This window comes from Aphelocoma coerulescens, chromosome 1A (genome assembly GCF_041296385.1).
Source record: "Aphelocoma coerulescens isolate FSJ_1873_10779 chromosome 1A, UR_Acoe_1.0, whole genome shotgun sequence".
Taxonomy (NCBI): domain Eukaryota; kingdom Metazoa; phylum Chordata; class Aves; order Passeriformes; family Corvidae; genus Aphelocoma; species Aphelocoma coerulescens.
The window spans coordinates 50626041-50645091 of NC_091014.1; the positions used below are offsets into that span (position 1 = coordinate 50626041).

At 37.6% G+C, this 19051-nt stretch overlaps 1 protein-coding gene across 5 annotated transcripts in view; it reads left to right on the forward strand.

Moving 5' to 3' along the window:
- The window catches only part of CNOT4 (CCR4-NOT transcription complex subunit 4), a 78976-nt gene that overhangs the window by 32336 nt on the left and 27589 nt on the right, over window positions 1–19051 (forward strand). For all 5 annotated transcript variants that reach the window (XM_069001073.1, XM_069001048.1, XM_069001065.1 and 2 more), the window contains exons 2-7: window positions 1914–2157; window positions 9441–9638; window positions 12399–12485; window positions 13011–13112; window positions 13856–13981; window positions 18549–18673. In XM_069001073.1, the coding sequence (XP_068857174.1) occupies window positions 1984–2157; window positions 9441–9638; window positions 12399–12485; window positions 13011–13112; window positions 13856–13981; window positions 18549–18673 (812 nt within the window). In that variant the 5' untranslated portion in view covers window positions 1914–1983. The remainder of the gene's footprint in view (window positions 1–1913; window positions 2158–9440; window positions 9639–12398; window positions 12486–13010; window positions 13113–13855; window positions 13982–18548; window positions 18674–19051) is intronic.

A 19051-nucleotide genomic window follows, 5' to 3' on the forward strand; every position in this document is an offset into this window, starting at 1 on the left:
GTCTGGGCTTCTAATATCAGCCTGTGATTACAGGTTAACCTAATGACAATGCAGCCATTCCCATACAAACCTGTGGGGTCTCTGCTGTGTATTTGGATGGTGCTTTGGTTGCATGCATGTGTGCTTTCCCTCTTCAGGGTTCTTTCCTGGCTGCTTGTAGAGGAATATCTGTCCCTGAAGTGGTGTGCAGACAGGGACTGATGCTAAATGGATCATATCCTGTATGGTGGGGGGGTCCCAACTTGAGCTGGAACCTCTTGGGCTTTATAATACAGACTTCATGCAAGGAAGTATGATATGGGGTGAAGAAGATAAAAATACAACCAGTTTGGTTTTTTTGGTGGGGGGGGAGGGGGTGGTTAAGGTATCAAATCAATGCTACGTAAGGCTAATGTCAGACTATACTGAAATCTGTGGGCAAGGGTTTGATTTCAAAACATTCAGTCATATTATTTCAAAGGACAGAATTAAATGTCACTCTTCTTCAAGTAGGTGGATGTGAGAATTGGTTTCTGGATTTGCTCCTAAAAGCCTGGAGAAATACTGGATGGTACACAATCTACTAGCTTTCGGTTAGAAATGAAACAGAAAACTTTTTGGGAAAGTAAAGGGAGACTCCAGATTGTGTGTGTGGTTCAATTATAATTCAGTTACTGATGTTTTGGGAAAAACATGCTTGCAAAAAGAATTCTGGATTTAAAAAAGACTTTAGAGCTCACTTACTTCTAAAGAAGTGATGTAGCTCATTAGAGCTAGTATGACCATCCAACTATCAATTCTGGTCACATCTTTTCAGTATTTCTCACTGGGTTTTTAGTTTTTCTTCCAAAGGTCCACCTAAAAATTCTACTGTTGCCCTTGAATTCTGCCCCATCCACGTGCATGTGTCAGGCAGCAGATGGAAACAGCTTGCTGAGATTAGGTACAATTTCACATATCCAGAGTGATACTTAAATGAAATAAAGAAGAAAAGACCCAAATTGGTTATCTCAGTGGTGATTCCAAGTGTCTTGTTTTGAGTCTGAAAGTAAATTTCCTGTGCTGCATCCTTAAACTGATGGAATAAAGCATACTCAAATGACTGAATTCAGGAAATGAGTTAAGAAAATGGTGACTTGAATATAGGTCTTCTTCAAAATTCTGGTCCAGAAATACCTTATTGTGTCTGCACTCTAAGTTACAACTTGAGTTTTTTTCAAGCACATTGCATGTATTTTGGCTTTGCTGTGAATTGGGTGCTGATGAAAAGCATGATTGACTTGAATGTAAGTTTGACACATACAGAAAGATGTGCACCTGAAAAATCTTGGCTAATGAAGTAGTCCTAAGGCTGATCTTAGAGATCAGTCTCTGGACCAAAAAATGAGATAGACAAAAGAAACAAATTGTCCTGAGTAAGAAGCTTTCCTTGGTTTTGTTTGTTAATTCTGTAACCTACTCAAGTCTGAATGGATGACCTAAATGTTACTGCAAATCTCATTGTTCCACATCTCTGAGCAAAGGAATAAATTGATCTTAATGTTTAAGTCCTGCATTCAAGGATTTGATTTCAGATTTGTAAAGGACTTCAAGAAAGCAGTAGTTAAAGGAGCTGGTGGTACAACAGCAATGTATGGTGTACACCGATTTCTTTGCAATCTACATTTTGAAACCCAAACAGGCTAGTGAACTGACAAAGTGCTTGTCTATCCAAGCGGGGAGGGTGCATCACTAGTACCATCTTTGTATTATTTGTGAGGCCTGTAAGTAGGAAAAAACAATCAAGTTTATTTAAAGGCAAAAGCTTGTCTATTAGTAGGTAACTTGTGTGGGGAGAAGAAAAGTGATGAAGAACTGAAATGTTAAAAGTTACAAAAGAAAAGTTGTCAACAGCATTAATAATATTTTCTCCTTTTTTTTTCCCCCTCTTGCAGACCTTCAAGTGCTGACCTTCTTGGTCTATTAAGTTATTATAAACTTTTGCTGCTCTGCGAACATATAAAGATGTCTCGCAGCCCTGACGCTAAGGAAGACCCTGTGGAATGCCCTCTTTGCATGGAGCCTCTGGAAATTGATGATATCAATTTCTTCCCTTGCACCTGTGGCTACCAAATCTGTCGTTTCTGTTGGCATCGTATTCGCACTGATGAGAATGGACTTTGTCCTGCTTGCAGAAAGGTAAATCCCTGGAACAACAGCTTGTCTTGCATATATCACAAGGCTCTTGCATTGTGTTGGTACCAAAGACATCCTTTTCCTTAAGGGAAACAATCATCTAGTCATGGCTTAGATCAAGGGTGAGGTGTTGGATCTTTCAGATTCTGTCTGCATATTTGTTGAAGCTGTTATGAAGAAGCTAGTCTTGGTTTATTGAATTCAGAACCAAGTTGATAGGGGAAGCTGTCGATCAGAACCAAGGCATGCTAATGCTGAGAACTCCAAAAATAAAAATCCTTTGAGTTGGGGTGCTTATGTGTTAACAAAGTATTTTCAGGAAGAACAGTGAGGATTCCAGCATCAGGGGTTTGCTGAGAGCTAAAATTCAGCTAAACTGACAGAGCTGAGACTGAGGGGCAAGTTTATAAAGCACCTGCTTGTTGTGTTTGTGGCACTGGAGCTTTTAATCCATATTTTTGTGGATACTAAATGTGTAAAACCTGTGGAACAATACCCAGTGGTGGCAAACTTTAAAGCATTTCAAAACCTAGACTAAGTCTGTTTGTCTGGTATTCTAGTCTTGTTGCCAAATGCTTGAAGGTGGTACTCTATCTCTCTGTGTCTGGCTGGTACTTTGGTTGGACACAACTATAAACCTCAGCTTCATTGAGTTGCCTGTTATTTCCTTTGAATTATTTTATTTCTCCTTCTAGTGTTTTGCGTAAACTCATTATTTCCTTATCTTCAGTGTTTAATAAAATTTTTTCTCAGTATCTTCTTCTTTTTAATGACTTCCCTTGATTGTAACTTTCTTGCCTGGCCTTTCTCTTCTTGTAATTGCAGCTACTTATGTCTTCTCATTCTCCTACTATTTAATCATTATCTTGTCCCTAGTTTATGCCTGTCTTGTCTTCCTGTCTCATGTTACGGCTTCCTTTTCAGATGCCAAGTAATCTTACTTGGTCTCACTATTTACTGCCACAGTATTTTATAAGCACTTTCAGTCATATTTTCTTGCTGCTCTTTTGGGCTTTGGCTACACTAGAGCTATTACTGCTTACCTGTGTTTGGATGCCTCTGCAAGCCTGAAAGCTATCCCACAGCAATGTTTGTTAAAAAATTCTGCAAATTTTCTGCAATATTTGAGCTCTGTGTTCTACAAGGAAGATCCACATGTCATCAGCCAAATCATTCTCCACTTGGGATACCTGCTGTAGATGACACATGCTGTATAGTAATTTCCCATAGTACAAGAAAATTTCTACTCTTCTGATACAACATGAGATTTCTGGGATTTCCTTGTCTGTCGCATTGTTTTCCTGGATTTATTACACTACTTTTTGTTTGTTATTGGAAGTTTGTGAAATGTATTTGAAGAATCACAGAAGCAGTGTGCTATTCACTGCCTTTGGGTATCTGAATTCTTTGAAATACGGATACTGGCACAGCTGAACTCTTAAATGTGGAATACTTTGCCCTCTGATTGGATGTGCAAATATTTTGCCTAATTGGATACAGTTTGCTCAGAAGAACAGTTTCATGAGGAAAGCTCGAATGAGTGCTGCAGTTGGAATGAAACATACCCACCCTTCCTGGAGAGAAAGGACACTTCTCCTTTCATAACAGATGAGGATTATGTTCTTGGTACTTTCTTCATCCATGGACTGCAAGATATTCTTGATGTAGTTTGGAGCTGTATCACTGGATTTTAAGAGGTTGCCATGAAGAAGGCTGGCTGAGGAGGACATTGCTTCTGTGGCATAGACAAAGACATTGTGGTGCAGAGCCTCCCACCAGGATCTTGGGAATAAATCATCTTGAACTACAGAGTTGCAGCATTAAATTAGTGAAGAAGCCATCTTTCGAAGTGTGCTGGACAGAAGGAACCAGGTATGTGTATTTGTGTTCAGTGTGTCTAAGTAGTCCCTGTCAGTGCATAGTAAAGCTTCTGGGGAAGGATCTGAGCAGTTTTCTGTTATATTGATTGTGGCCACTTAAAATGCTGAAGCACAGAACATGGCAAAGCAATAAAATTTTAGCAGGAAAGTTTATAGTGGGTACAATGATTTCAACAGGTATGTCATATTTTTATAATGAGTATACCAGTGCAGGATAGTTACTGCAAAATGGACTGTGAATAAACACATATTAAAACAAGGATGAGTATGTTATTCACAATTACATAATAGAAATCTGCTATTTGTGCCAGTGTTATTGAATGCAGTGTGACTTACCCAGTGATTTGAGCACTAATCTATAGAGAGGAGCAGTGAACAAGTCCCCTGTCCAGGGATTTTGGTTGAAGGGTTTGGGGGAGATGTTGGAGAAGTCTGTAATAAAATGGCTTGGCTAAATGCTTTGGTGGCACCCATGCCATTAGTTTGGTAGATCTTAACTGTGCATTCCATATATACCATTATCTTCCTAAACTTCTTTAATTCACTTCTAAGTGAAAAGTTGTTAGCTTGTGGTTTCTTCTACCAAGGAGAGAGTACTTGTACATGTTTGAACTGTTCTATAGCTTAACATCTGCATGTGCAGAATACGTTCATGTGGTTGCAGTCAATTGATTTAGTCTGTCTTAAGTTTCTTCCAGTGAATTACAGCGTAAACATTTGCTTTAGTAAGGTGCTAGTATGAATTAAACTTAGATGCTGGTTGGAAACTGGTATTTATTAGTATTAACATATTAAAAACTTCTAAACTTTGTCTGAATCTTCTAAAATAGACTCAGAAAATAGAGTCTATTTCTAGAGAAATAGAAATTGTTTCTATTTAATTGTTTCTATTTAACTGAAAAAATATCTACTTTAAAAAAAAAATGGAACTGTCTTGCTTTGAGTTCTTGATGCCCTTCAGAATTGTAGGTGTAGCCAAGGTAAGGTAGTTGTAGCTGTAGGTATAAGGTAGTAAGCAAGGCTTCCTGTTTTTTCCCGTTAATTGATTTCTTAACTGTGAGTGAAATAGCTGCTAACTAGTCAAATTAGAATGAATATATGCTGTCTTCAAAAGAGATTTCTGTAGCCAAAATCTGGTTTGCAGATCAGCAGACTTGCTGGTTCTGGTTGTAAAGCCAGTGATTTTTATCTTTGCAGTGATATTTCTATTTTCTTTTCTGTAAAATTCAGCAGTCTAGGTACTGTTTGTCATGTGAATAATACATACCGTTTCAATTGCTTAATTAGAGCATGTCACTCTCAGACCTTAGTATCAGTTCCTGCACTTTTTAAATCCAACAACAAAAAAGCCTAGCTTTTTCATGTTTCTTAAATACTTTGCTCTTCCACAAAATAATATAGCTTGATACACAGTTGTTCTTCTGGTGTGGCTTTGACTTTTTCTCCAGTTCCTTGACTTGGCGACCTTTATTTCTCCTAGCACCATGTGTTAGGGAGAGAAACAGTATACTGCTACATGTATGATCAAGAAATTAACATGCTTTAAGCATGTTTTTGTCCATGTTTCTCTTACTACTTCTGTGTAAAAGGAACGCTTGGTCTTAATGCAGTCTCCAAATGTCAATGTTTCCTCCTATGCTTTTAATCCCACAACAGAATTGTTTGGTGCAACAATTGATATTTTGAAATAGATAGGAAATTGCCTTTTTTTAAATATAAGTATAATGGTGTGTGTATATATATAATGGTGCATTGATCTTGTTGACTTTCTTTATTTCTTGTTTCAGGACCTACTTGGTAGCAAGACAACAAGTGGAAAATGTTGGTACATCCATTATGTGGAAGGAATGTGACCCATCTGGGAATGACAAAGTGCTTGATAAATCACAGCTCATCTTTCAACAATTGGGAAATGGGGAAAAAAGTCTGAAAGAAAACAAACCTTAAATAACAAGACAAAATTAGTCAGGAAGACTGAGAATTCATCAAGGGCCATCTCTGATTAGAGAAACAAGACTTCAAAAGAGACATTCAAACTTTTGCTGAAGTCCTTGTAGGGACTGCCTTGCACTTAGTGTAAAGAAAGTTTGGTCATCTTCCATGATGTCATGCTTTTTGGGGAACCTCAGTGGTTTTTGCTGAAAAGCATTGGTATAACTTAAGTGAAAGGTGTCAGCTAGACTTTAGTGAATCAATGATGTTGATATCTCCTAATGTCTTGCATCTGAAAATACATCAATGCTGATAACACTTGAGGTAGCTACTTCATTTGGATCTCAAATCCTCTATCAGCTGAAGCATTAGAGATAGTATGTTAAGCAAGTATCTTGTATAAAAAACTAAGATGTAGGCATGTCAGTAGCATTGCCACTTTAGTTGTTGCAAGACCTGAGAGCTTCTGATACGTATGGTCCTCTCTCTACTTCTGATTTGTAGGGTTAGACAGCATAAGCAGCATATTGAAAGGTGCTGTGAGGTACACCAGCTGTCAATCCACCTTGCTTGTGCCGGCAGTCTTCAGTGCATGCACCTGTTTGTAGTTGAACCATTGTCCAAGTTAATGAACTTCAGCACTGTGGGAAGCAATGACTCTGAAGATGAAATAATTTATTTTCCTAATTGTAGACTGACTTTGTCCTTATTTGAAAGGAAAATGATTTCTAATACTAATTTTTTTTAGAATTAGTTTCTGAGGTGTTGATGCTGTGCTTATTTGCCTTCCACCCTCTTTAAATGTGCAATTTCTCCTAACTTGTTATCATGCCACACACGATATATAGATAGGAAAATCATCTACCTCTCAATTGTGCTTGAGTTACTCTTGGGATTCAAGAGGTGTATGCAGATTGATTTACAGGTCCTGCAAGTCAGGATATCAAACTAGTCCTATTCCTTGCAAGCATTATATGCATGTCTTATGAATGATATGCATACGAAACATGTATAATACAGCTCTACAGTATCTAGTGAGAACTTTGGAAGATTCTGTTGCTCAAACAAGTGTGGTTGTCCATGGTGGCAAACCAACTACTGCCACTACTTAATGATTGAAATTCTTATTCAGCTAGTCTCAAACTTTTGGCTGAGTTGGAGACATTTCTTTTCCCCTGATTCTGAAGCTGCTGCCTAGTTGTGTTCCTACTAGGAGTTTTTATGCTTTCCTGTAGAAATACAAACTACTAGCTGGACATATAAGTGTTATGTGCAGGGTTATGCTTGAGCTACCCAGGTTGTTTCTTGACTAACGTTCAGGACCTGCAGCAGAAAATAGCTGTACAGAGAAGAAACATCCTGCCTAACTTGCTACTTACTTGAGAATGTGCTCTGAATTTGGCTATACTTGGCAGGAAAGAAGCTGATGAATTTTGGCACTGTTTCCTGTAGTTTTCTTGGACCTTCAGGAACCTTACTGAACCTACTGAAGACCATGAATGCATTTCTTGCACAGTACCAGAGAGCAGCATTCTTGAAAGCCTTGCCATGCATAGTCTGGGATGTGGAGTAGGAATTAATCTTTGAAAGAATGGATTGTGGATATGATATGACATCACTTGATGTAGGGCAAGCCATATTTTTGGAACTGTATCTACGTTATACTGGTGCAATTTTCTTTCCATTCCTACCTGAACTCAGTGATAACTGAGTTAACTCACTCTTTGTCCTGAGTAGTCTTTTCTGTAAATACACAACATTCTTTAGTTTGCCTGATTGACTACTACAGACTTTGAGAAGCTCATTAAGTGTAAAATTATTCTGCATCTCAGAGGTCCTCATATGTAGATGTGTTCAAATACAAGATATTAATTGGCTATAGCAAATCTCAAATGACCTTACTCTAGTGGGTCATTGGTGTTCAGCAAGTACATTCTGAAATCTATATAACATATCCAGTGTTAACTCTGAGTAACTTATCTTTTTGGGAAATGTTATGGTTTTGACTGTTCTTCAAGGGTAACTTGAGTCCTTATTGTGTTTTCATATTAAGGACACCTTTGGCTACTGCTAAAGTATCTTACAAATTTAAATTCCTTTGTGATACTAAAACATGTTCCAGAGGACTTGATGTTTGACTCTAAGATGCCATCTGCTCAAGTCAACTGTAGCATATTTTCAGAAGATATCTCAAGTGTAGCGTAACAATGCTGAACTTTAAACTGAAAAATGGATCTTGGTTTGTTTGGGGGTGTACTCAGAAGACTGTCAGGTCTAAGCACTTGGTGGCTCTGAGTAATATCATGCAACTATGAGGAAGATATGCTTTTAACCTAAACGTTTTCATCTGCTGTAGATTTTTCTCAGGTTATTTAGTATGACAGCTAGTTGTACTCTTGTCATTAACACAGGACAATCAGGAAAGAGTTAAATTCATTTTTGTTGGACTTGCACACTGAAACCTTTGGGTAGTGCAAGCAAAGACCTTAGTTTAACTTACTGTTGAGCTTGAGCTTAGCTTCTTTGTCTTAAGTCTCTGTCTTAATTCCCATCTCCCATACTCTTCTCGTTTTTTACTTCTTGGTGTTTAGAAACTCTTCTTTTTGTTTGAGATATATTTTATGTACTTGCTTTTGTGGTTAGCATTGCTTTTTGTGTGCAGTGTGAAACCTGACTTTTCAGTCTGAAAAACTGGGACAGGTAAGGAATGAGGGACTGCTTTGAGGAGTAATCTGGGGCAGAGGCTGCAAGACCAGGCCAAATTAGTGCCTTTATAGCATGAATAGAGCAGTCTTCCTAGGTAACTCTGAGGACATTTGTACTTCTGTTGTATACTTTTGAGATGAAAATAGGCAGTGTTATGTCTGTTTTTGAGGAATTAATTGTAGGGAGAGACCAAATTTCAAACTGGTACATAAGCATGGCAAGAATACTGTTAAGTCACTGTGCATTAATTGTGTTGAAATCTGTCTCTTCACTAGAAATTAAACATGTAAAGTTTGAGTAGTGTAATAGTGTTACTGTCTTGAACTTAGTGGACCACTGAAACTACATTTATATTTTAATTTCTTATCTCAGTCTTGAATATGTTTAAGTACCCAGATTTGTATCAGACAATAAATACAAAGTTCATGCTTTCACCCTGCTTACTAAGCTCTGTTAGTGAAATTATAACAGGATGTGTTGGCTGTCATGCAACTGCTTGTAATGTTACCAAATTGACTAGGTATCTGGGTTAGAATGTGGCTGTTGCCCAAATCAATATTATGTCTTTAAACAGGAGAATTCCATGAAAATGTGCAAGATATTTACCTTCCCCAAGGGACTGAATATGCCTCTATAATGTGGGTGGCCTTAACAATCAAATCAGTGTAATAGAGTAAAGAAATTTTTGAATTAAAACATGGTAATTAATGGCTTTCAAATCTGTTGTTTCTTAAATGGGTTGGTTTTAATACTATTTGTTATGTTTAGCCATATCCAGAAGATCCAGCAGTGTACAAACCACTCTCCCAGGAAGAGCTGCAGAGGATAAAAAATGAAAAGAAACAGAAACAAAATGAGAGGAAACAGAAGATATCAGAGAATCGCAAACATTTGGCCAGTGTACGGGTTGTACAGAAGAACCTTGTCTTCGTGGTAGGGCTATCTCAGCGCCTAGCAGATCCAGAGGTGAGCAGTTCACACTTGCAGATCTTGCTCTTAACTTGCTGCCATGAAACATTGGAACACCCTTGTGTCTCCCTGAAGGGTATAAAAGGAAGCTGTGTTGAAAAGTTTCACTGCCATAACGCCCCCTCTTCTTAAGGGAATTGAGCTTCCTCCTGTAAAATAACATCAATAAGTGTTTGTGTCTGTTTTAGGGAGTATAGATGCTTTATGGGTTTTTTCTCTCTTTTTTTTTTGGCAGGGGGAGGGGGGAGATGTTGTTCTTTGTATTTGTTTAATAATGGGAGTTGGTTTTTAAGCTAAAAATAAGCATAAGGACTTTTTAGGTGCTCCTTTTCCTAGGTTGGATCTGCTGGCATTATACAGCTATATCATGAATCACCAATTCTAAAATGGGAGCTTGGTTGGATTACAAATAACTGATATACAGTATCACACAAACCTGTAGGGACAGAAGAAAAAAACCAACACTTGGAAGTATACACTAGGAAGGAACATAAGGGGGGTGTCCTTAAGAAGTTGTGGGGGAAAAAATTAATAAGAGGAAGACCTTGGAAAGAGTTGGTTTGCTACTCTGCATCATCAGAAATCAGGTTTTCATCTGAGAAAACTGATTGTGTTTAAAATGTTTTATTTACTTCCATCATCAGTCATAGCTGCAGGCAGACAATGGAATAAGTGCTAATGAGTGAAAGTATCTTGAATTAGAATATGGAGGAAATGTACTACAGGATAAGATAAATGTCTTCAAAATTATGGTGCCAGATTAAGTATACCTTATCAGACTAAATTATCTAGAGAGCTCTCAAACAGAAGTGGCTCTTTCTGAGGTCTCAGAGTATGGTCTGTACTTTGGTAGACCGAAGAACAAATGTAAAAAGCTGCTTTTAGTGAAGGAGGAAAAAAACAGAGGATAAGGGAAGAGAAAAAAATCAAGTTAAAACTCATCTGGTGTATAACACTTCAGTATGTACTAAAATATAGCAGCAAGTATTTGCAAGCAACTGTCAGCACTGGCTTGGGGCTATTTATCAATGAAAAATGCAATATGAATTTGTTGTTGAAATTTGGTTTCTTTGACCAGATGGAGGATTTGTAATTAAGAGAAATAGTGGTAAATACAGTTGATTTAAAAAACTTTTTTGAACCTCAGATAATTCTACACTGAATACTTGAAGTAACTAGGAATGGGTTTATTGGGGGATGGGGATGTGCTGTATTAGGTGTTTTGGTAGCAGTATTCTCAGTGACATACCAGAAAATAATGTGTACTTACTGAATATTGAATATAGCACAAGGTGACTTGATCTCCAAGAAACCTAGCCTGAGAGATGAGCTAAAAAGCATACAATATATTCAAGTTTTCTACTTAAGCAGGCAAAACTCTTTCATGAATTGAGATTATTTGGAATGGGAGCTTGGCTGTTATGTGCTGTTTCTGGAAATAGGTCTGTGGATCATAGTGGAGTACAGGTGGATGCTCTTCTGTTGACATGCTCTTAGGAAACTTGTGAAGACTATGCTGTCATGTGCCAGGATTATAGTCTGCAATATGCTTGAGTAAAAGGGAAGTTTCTTCAGGATTGTCACTCTCTTCTGGATGGATGCCTGGAGGGTGGGTGTAGTATGTTTCAAGAGGGTGTAGACCAAGTGAAGAGCAGTCAGAAGAGACCAGTGAATGACTGGTTGTCTATACCATGTGCCCTGTGGTTCTTTGGGATGTTCCAAGTGTGATGCTGTTAGTTCTTGAAGATATTGATGCTTGCTTGGGAAGGGAGAGGTGGTAGTTTAGTTCTTGGATCAGTACAGTTTAACTGCACTGTCCAATGTGAATGTGAAGATGGAGTAGGGGAAACAAATCTTCCTTTATAACCTCTCAGAGTATTGTCTAGAACTAGAAATGCCCTTATTTTGTCTAGCTTCAGTCTGAGTAGTCAGTACTTTTGCATCTTCTTCCATCACAGAAATGGAAAAAAAAAGGCTTTTGGTGTAAATGTGTCAGATAGTTCATTGGCACACAGGTAACGGTTATTCAGCAGAGTTGCTTAATATGCTGGTGATGTTCTTGCTTTGCACAGGGTCCCTAAATGATGTGTTAGTACTAACTGATTCCAGGAAGGGCAAGACGGGTATTTTTTTTTCCTTTACAGATGTGATAGTCACTCATTCATTTTGGCATGATGTTGATTCTGAAATGTTTTTTCTTGCCCCTGGAAATTTTCTTATATTGTCATCCTCTGCTTAGTCTGGTCTTTGGAAAACTTGTGACCACTTGAGCTAATTGGTTTACTCCCTTTTTCTTTGGAGTGTGGGGCAAGGCAGTCAGGATTCGGCATTTTGTAGCTAGTAATTAATATAGCTGGATGCAAGTTTAAGGTGTATGGTTGTGTGGAAACTAGAATGAACTAGTGATTTTTATTTTTGAAAACAATTTATAAAATAGATACATACAGGAACTTCTTATGCTGAATGGGATATATTTTGCCAGTGTGGGGTTTGGGTAATCAGAGTACTGAAAGGACTTTTAAAAATACAACATAAAATGTGGGATATTTGTCATTAAAATTCTGCAGTGGCAACACACTTTGTATTGCAAGTAACTGTGTTTTTATGTGGGAAAACAAATCTAAATCTATATGCTCCTCTTTGTAGGAGAGACCTGTTTTTTATTAGTTAAAGGTTTTAGCTGCACAGTTTCACAGAAGAATAAGTACACCTCTGTAGGAATTATACATATATCACTTGAACTTTCTTTTCTTGCAGGTTTTGAAACGACCAGAATATTTTGGGAAGTTTGGTAAAATACATAAAGTTGTCATTAATAACAGCACATCATATGCAGGCTCACAGGTAAGTCAGAGGGCTTTGTAATCTTTTAATTTTAATTCCTTTAGAGAATACACATGTGCAGAGGGAATCTAGGGCTCCCTATTTCTGATTAAGCAATAGATAAGAGTGAAGAAAAAAAAAAGGCATTGCAAGAATCAAATTACTGTTAAGTTACTGAGGCATTTTCCAACCAGACTCTCAAAGCTGGATGCAAAATGCAACACAGAAAATTGGGAGACAGGGTGAGAAACTTTAAAGCAGCAGCAATATGGCATTTAGTCACTAATCTGCATTTTGGGGATAAAATGCCTTTTAAGTATTTTTAGAACATTCATGCAACATACTGATGCATTTCTTCTTTTCTTCATTCTTTATGCATCACATATGAGTTTTTATGACTTCTGCCTTTTTTGTCAGTTTCTTGTTAAAAACATTGAGCCCTGAATATACCAGTTTATGAAGTGAGTGGCTAAGAAGGTGACTCAATGATCAGATCTGTCAGGGGAAGGAAAAATAACAAGTAAATAGTGTATGTTCTCTTTCTAGGGTCCAAGTGCCAGTGCATATGTAACCTACATCCGGTCAGAAGATGCCCTCAGAGCCATACAGTGCGTCAATAATGTGGTGGTAGACGGCAGAACACTTAAGGTGGTAATATTTTTATGTTTTCATGTGTATGTTTCAAGACCACTAGTATCAGGGCATAGTATACAACTTTGTTTGTGTGGGTATGCTTGTATTGCTGAACAAGAATGTCCAGTGCATTGGCTTTTGACTTCTTTTCCTGGTAATAATTCCAAAGTGGGAGTTCAGTGAGCATCCGGCAGGCAGTGTTTTGGTGGGTTAGCAGGTAACTTCTTAAAACAAAGTTTGAGAGAAAGATATGTACCTCCTCCCCATCCTCACAGTGGCTTTTCTGTTGTATAGCATAATAGTACAGTGTGAAAACTCACTGTTTGCTTTTACAGAACATTTTTGCAGTCCATACACCACACCTCTCAAAAGCTCCCTGGGAAATTGATTTTTTTTCTTTTTGGTGTCTTTGTAAACAGGTGTTCAGGCTGATTTGGCCAAATTGGTGGCTATAAAAAATCTAGTTAATATTTGTTTCCTGACCCTGCTGCTTGTCTCCTTATGATTATGCAAATATTTACTGAGGCTCTTACTTTGGCATTTATTTAGATTGGATGAAAATAAAAATGCATCCTAATTATCTAATACTCAAGCATATGTAAATTTCTTACAAAGGGACTTTTTATTCCATCTGCATCAAAAATGCATTATGATGGAATTTAAAATCTTGAGGTAACTTTTTTTAAATATAACTTTTTTATCTTATATGGTTTAAGGCATTCTTAACCTCCAATACTTAATTTTTTTTTTCTCTTCAGGCATCATTAGGTACAACAAAATATTGCAGTTATTTTCTAAAAAATATGCAGTGTCCAAAACCAGACTGCATGTATCTACATGAGCTAGGTGATGAAGCGGCCAGTTTCACAAAAGAAGAAATGCAGGTAAGTGTAGTGAATGGGAAACGCATGAAATATGGCATGGATGTTTTACTGTCTGTGATTTAGTCTAATGTGTGTAATGTGTTTGCTGAATGTTATGGCAGTGCTGAATTTTGAACTCCAAGAGGTGATCAACCAGTTGGATATTGCAAAGAACAGGTAGTTCAATTTTTTCCATTGCATGCTGTTTTTAAAGTCTGAGAAGTCAGGTGAGTATTCATGAGGCAAAAAGATGGAGATTAAACTCTTAGCCAAGAATTCAAATAACCTGAGCTAACTGCTTCCCCTTTTTTCGTACTAAGGTAAGGTAATGTTATTTTGGATCTCTATGAAAGAAGCTACTACAAATACGGGTTTTCCTGTAAAATTGGTGTGTGTGGACAGTTATCATGGATTGACTCTTGTGCTGGGATTGACCATGCTGTCTGAATCCCAGTAACCCTTTTAGCCTATGAAGTGTTTAGAAACCATTTGCAAATAAAACATTGAGGGTAACTGTAGTAGTACATAAAAAAAAAATGCTGGAATTTTTTTTTACTATCTCAACATCAAAATACTTACTGTCTAGGGTAGGGAACTAAGTAAATGGATAGCTTTACTGTCTCAAATGTGGTGGATTCTGAGGTCTTTTGGGTCTGGCTCTGTCCTTCTACATGAGGTATGGTAAAGCTTTTAAACTCAGTCTCAAGTATGCCAGCCTTGCATCCATGCTGTAGTTCTTGCATGTGGTCTGTCCATGAAGCAGAGAGTCTCCACCCCTAGTGCCAGCGCAAATGTTGTTCTAGTAGAATTTTTTTGATGTGTTAGGCTGCTGGAAGCCAGAAAATAAGGAAGAATGTCCATATCTATTAAATACTTTCCACAAATTGTTTCTGAGGATTTCAGCAGATAATTGCAATAGAAGGAAAAATTCAAGGACAAGTTGCAAACCAGGCCACCTTCCCTGTTTGTTTCTCTGTATTTCTCTCACCACCTAGATCTGTTACGTAGACATGTTTGAGGGTGTGTTCTGTCTGGTCGTCTTAGTTTTTTATAGAGCTGTCAGCCATGAATTTATTTAATCCATTTTGAACCTGTTGGTACTGCCAACCCTTTAGTCTCTTGTGGCAGCAAGCCCCAGAAATTCACCAGCTGTTTTGTAAAGTGCTTTCTTTTGCCAGTGTTAAACTGCTCTCTAGTTACTTTTGTCAAGTGTCCCTTAATCTTAGCTTTGTAGTGCTTGCTGAAAGCAAAACCCCTTATTCACCTTATTCACTGCCTTTGTGATGTGGCAAAACTTCATGTAGTATCTCCCACCTTTCTCTCCAAATCATAGTTTCTGGGCTTTTAAACTTCTTTTTAAAGCAGTTGCTCCATTTCTGTGATAATTTCTCTTGCACTTCTCTGTATTTTCTAGCTGTGTCCTCCTTGAGATGCAGAGCTCAGATGCACGATGTGGGGGAAGCCAAGTTTAATTTCTCAGTTCTCAGTGTCTTATATGTAGTGTGATATGTGCTTTTTAAAAATTTTGTTTTAGTTTATTTGAAGTGGCCTTTTTAATGATGCCCAGCACATCTTTTGAAGCTAGTGCATAATCAACTAACAGTTTCAGAGGTCTGTTGGCAGTAACCTCAGCATTTTTTTTCTGAGCTGTAACAGCCAGTTCACAGATCAGTAGAGGGTTACTATCATCTAGACTGCTTTTCCCTTCTTGTGTCATCTGACATGTCCCTGGTGAAGCTGATTTGCCACCGTTTGCTTGTTTGCCAGTTTCTCTGTGATTCTTTTGGAGTTCTTCATTATCAGCTTGGCAGTTTATTACCCAAAAAGCTTGATATTGTCAGCAAAGAACTTGCTTTTCAGTCCTTTCTCATGCATGCTGACAGTGTTGTATAGAACTGATGCCAGTCATCAGTCCTCATTGCTTGCTTCTGCACCCTAAGAGTTCTACCTTTGAACCAGCTTCAGTTCACACAGGAACCCTTCCTCTCTTCCGTGGCAGATTAGTAAATAACTGGTGTGAAACCTTATCAAAGACATCTTTTAAAATTTTGTGGATCCTCTTTATTTATGCTTACTGACTCTATAAAGAATTCATGTTAGTGAAGCAGGGTTTCCCTTTAAAATAGATACTCAGATTCAATCCCACTGGCTTGTGTTTACCCATGAACTTCTATTTTAAAAAATTATTATTATAATTAGTAACCTTTGGAAGGATGGAGGTTTACTTAGCAGCCTGTAGTTCACAGAATCTTTTCTACAGCCCTTTTTGTAGGAGTCAGTGGCAAACTGTCAGTCCTCTGGCCTGACTGCTGGTTAAAATTGATAGGCTACATACCTTGGTCAGGATTTAATTTTCATGTATGAGTTTCTTCAGAAGTCTTGAGTGGATTTTACTTCATCTGGGTGGCTTACATGAATCTTCCTTCCCTGTTCCTTGTTATATTGCTTAAACTTTTTAAAAAATTCTTATTGTTTTCTTAAAAGTAATTGGAAATTACACAACTGCTAAGTACATTGTTCTTTCAGTGTGCCAGCTTTCCTGCATTTGGGTTAGTGTCAGTGAATTTCCAGGTCCACTTAATGAGATTGCATGTTCATTGTTGCAGACTTTGACTCTGTATTTAAAAAAAAATTGTCAATGGATGAATTTGTATTCTAGGTTAAATAATTAATAGAGCTAAATATTGTAGCAAACTAAAAAGAATTGGTCAAACTCCAAGAAGTGTCTGAAAGTGAAGCTGGGAATTGTAGGTGGGTTGGAGTTGCTAAGTTTGGCCTCTGGGTTGTCTGTTATAAATAAAACACAATTACTGCAAGCTCCTATATAGGATTTTAATCTTGTTTCTTTCTTGCATTTATGTGGCAAGTAAATGAATTTAAGACTGACCTCTGATGTACCTGGCCGTGATATTCAGTCTTTTGTCACTGAAGCAAGTTGAGAGATCCAGAGAGGTTTCTTCTTACTCAGCTGCTTAACGTTTGCAGTGCAGATCTGTGCATCAACCTAGCTGTAGTCATAGTTGGATGGTGAAAGAAGCTTTTCCAGGGTGCAGAATATCTCAAGGTTTGCATTTAGGTGAGCCATACTGTAGAACCACAGTTTTTCCTACTACAGGTAGCAGCTTGGGTGTAGGCACTGACAAAGCGGGTAGGATGATACAGGCACCAGTTATTTCAACCCTTCCTGAGAGTTGTATAAGTTGACTACATAAGGACATTTTCAGAATCAAACAGTAATGGAGAACTGGACAATTAAGTAGCAAAAGAATGGAGGCATTGATAGGGTTTGACTTGAAGTGTTCCGGTGAGATATGCAGTTGCTCTTCTAAAGGAACCCATAAGGGAATATAGTTTATCAGCAGTACTATTTTTTGTATTTGTCAGATATTCATGCTTAATTTTTTAAGAAAAAACGTGTTATATTTTTAGGTTGTAAAATTTTTCTAGGGGTATGTCCACGTTGCCTGTGGACTAATTCCATTCCTGTTCCAACAAAATATTAAGGAATTCAGTAATGTAAAAAAAAAAGTTTAGTTTTAGAAGTACAAGTAGTGTGAGAGCTTTTAAATCAATACTGAAAATGTCACAGATAATAACTTCTGTGTTTCAGACTTAAGATTCAGAAGACCTGACCATAAATCTTGGCACTTGTTTCCTTTGCTAGAGGACATCTTCTAGTGTCTGGAAACTAGATAAAAGCTATTGACAACTTCAAATTCACTGTTTTATTTTGCATCTTGATTCAGCTCATAACAATACTTAACTTGCAAGTAATAATTCTTAGGTTGGAGTGTCATAACAACCTACAAAAACCATGAACGCTCATCTTGAATTTCAGATGTTAGTTTAAATATTGGGAGTAGAAGTAGATCTCGCTGGTTTTGTTTTATATATTAAGCCACAGAATGTTATCTGCAAGCGAGACTGAAAAATACTCTCTTCGCTTGTCAGATTCTAGTATTCTGGAGTTGGATTGGACATCCTCAATTTCTGAAAGCAAAAAGTTGTTCTCAATTGATTGTTAGCTGAAAGAATATTTCAATTCTTCAGTTATTAAAAATGATTTATCATTAAAACCTCAGCTGTTTTATTAAGCCAATATAAAATTACTTTCATTTTGGAATAAGTTTTTGTTTAAAAGGAACTCTTTGTTCCTTCCCATCTTCTGAAAAGCTTAGTATGGTTGATACATGAAACACAGACTGCCTTGGAGATGTAGCTGTTTATGATTTCTAAGGTGTATTTGTGAAGGTCTTGATTAGAACTGAGGAGCAAGTTCTCATAAGGTTATAGGTGTTTTTCTACTTTAGAAGTCTCGAAAAATTATAAATTGGTAGGTACATCCAAGTGATTCCTAGGCAACCTTTAGAGCCATTGAGATCACATCTGTGCTGAGAGTGAGAAGCACTGTTTTGAGTTTGAAAGGAGTGACCTGATGAGTTGTAAAGGCTAAATTACTAAGCTTTGGGACATATTATATATATGGGCATATTATTTATACTTGGGTATATTATATATTAAAAAAATCATAACTGTAAAAATATATACTAAACCAGTATTCATTCATTGTGAGTTTCTCTTTCCTTAGGCGGGTAAGCACCAGGAATATGAACAGAAACTACTGCAAGAATTATACAAACTAAACCCCAACTTCCTCCAGTTATCTACGGGTACAGTTGACAAGAACAAGAACAAAGTGACAGCACTGCAGAGGTATGATGTGTAACTACTGGTGCTGGACTGCCTGGTTATGCTTTCTGGTTATTCCAAGGAAAACTTTTATTCCTGTTTGATCCCCGAAGTTGCCTACTCTTTTAAGTACCTATTATATTATAAAATCTGACAGGTTTTCTCTGTGGAGGGACATATTGTTGTTTAGGACTGGTGTTCTCCAATTTAGTGTTCCCACTGAAGCCACTCCAAACCACACACCACTTGCTCACTCCTCCCCCTTGCCGTCCCCTGCACCAGACGGGAGGGGAGAATTGGAGGCACAGAAGGTAAAGATCAGAACAATTTCCTGCAAACAGCAATGAGACAAGAAAACAAACAGTAACAGTACAAATGACAGAGGGTACAAGAAAGGAGTGA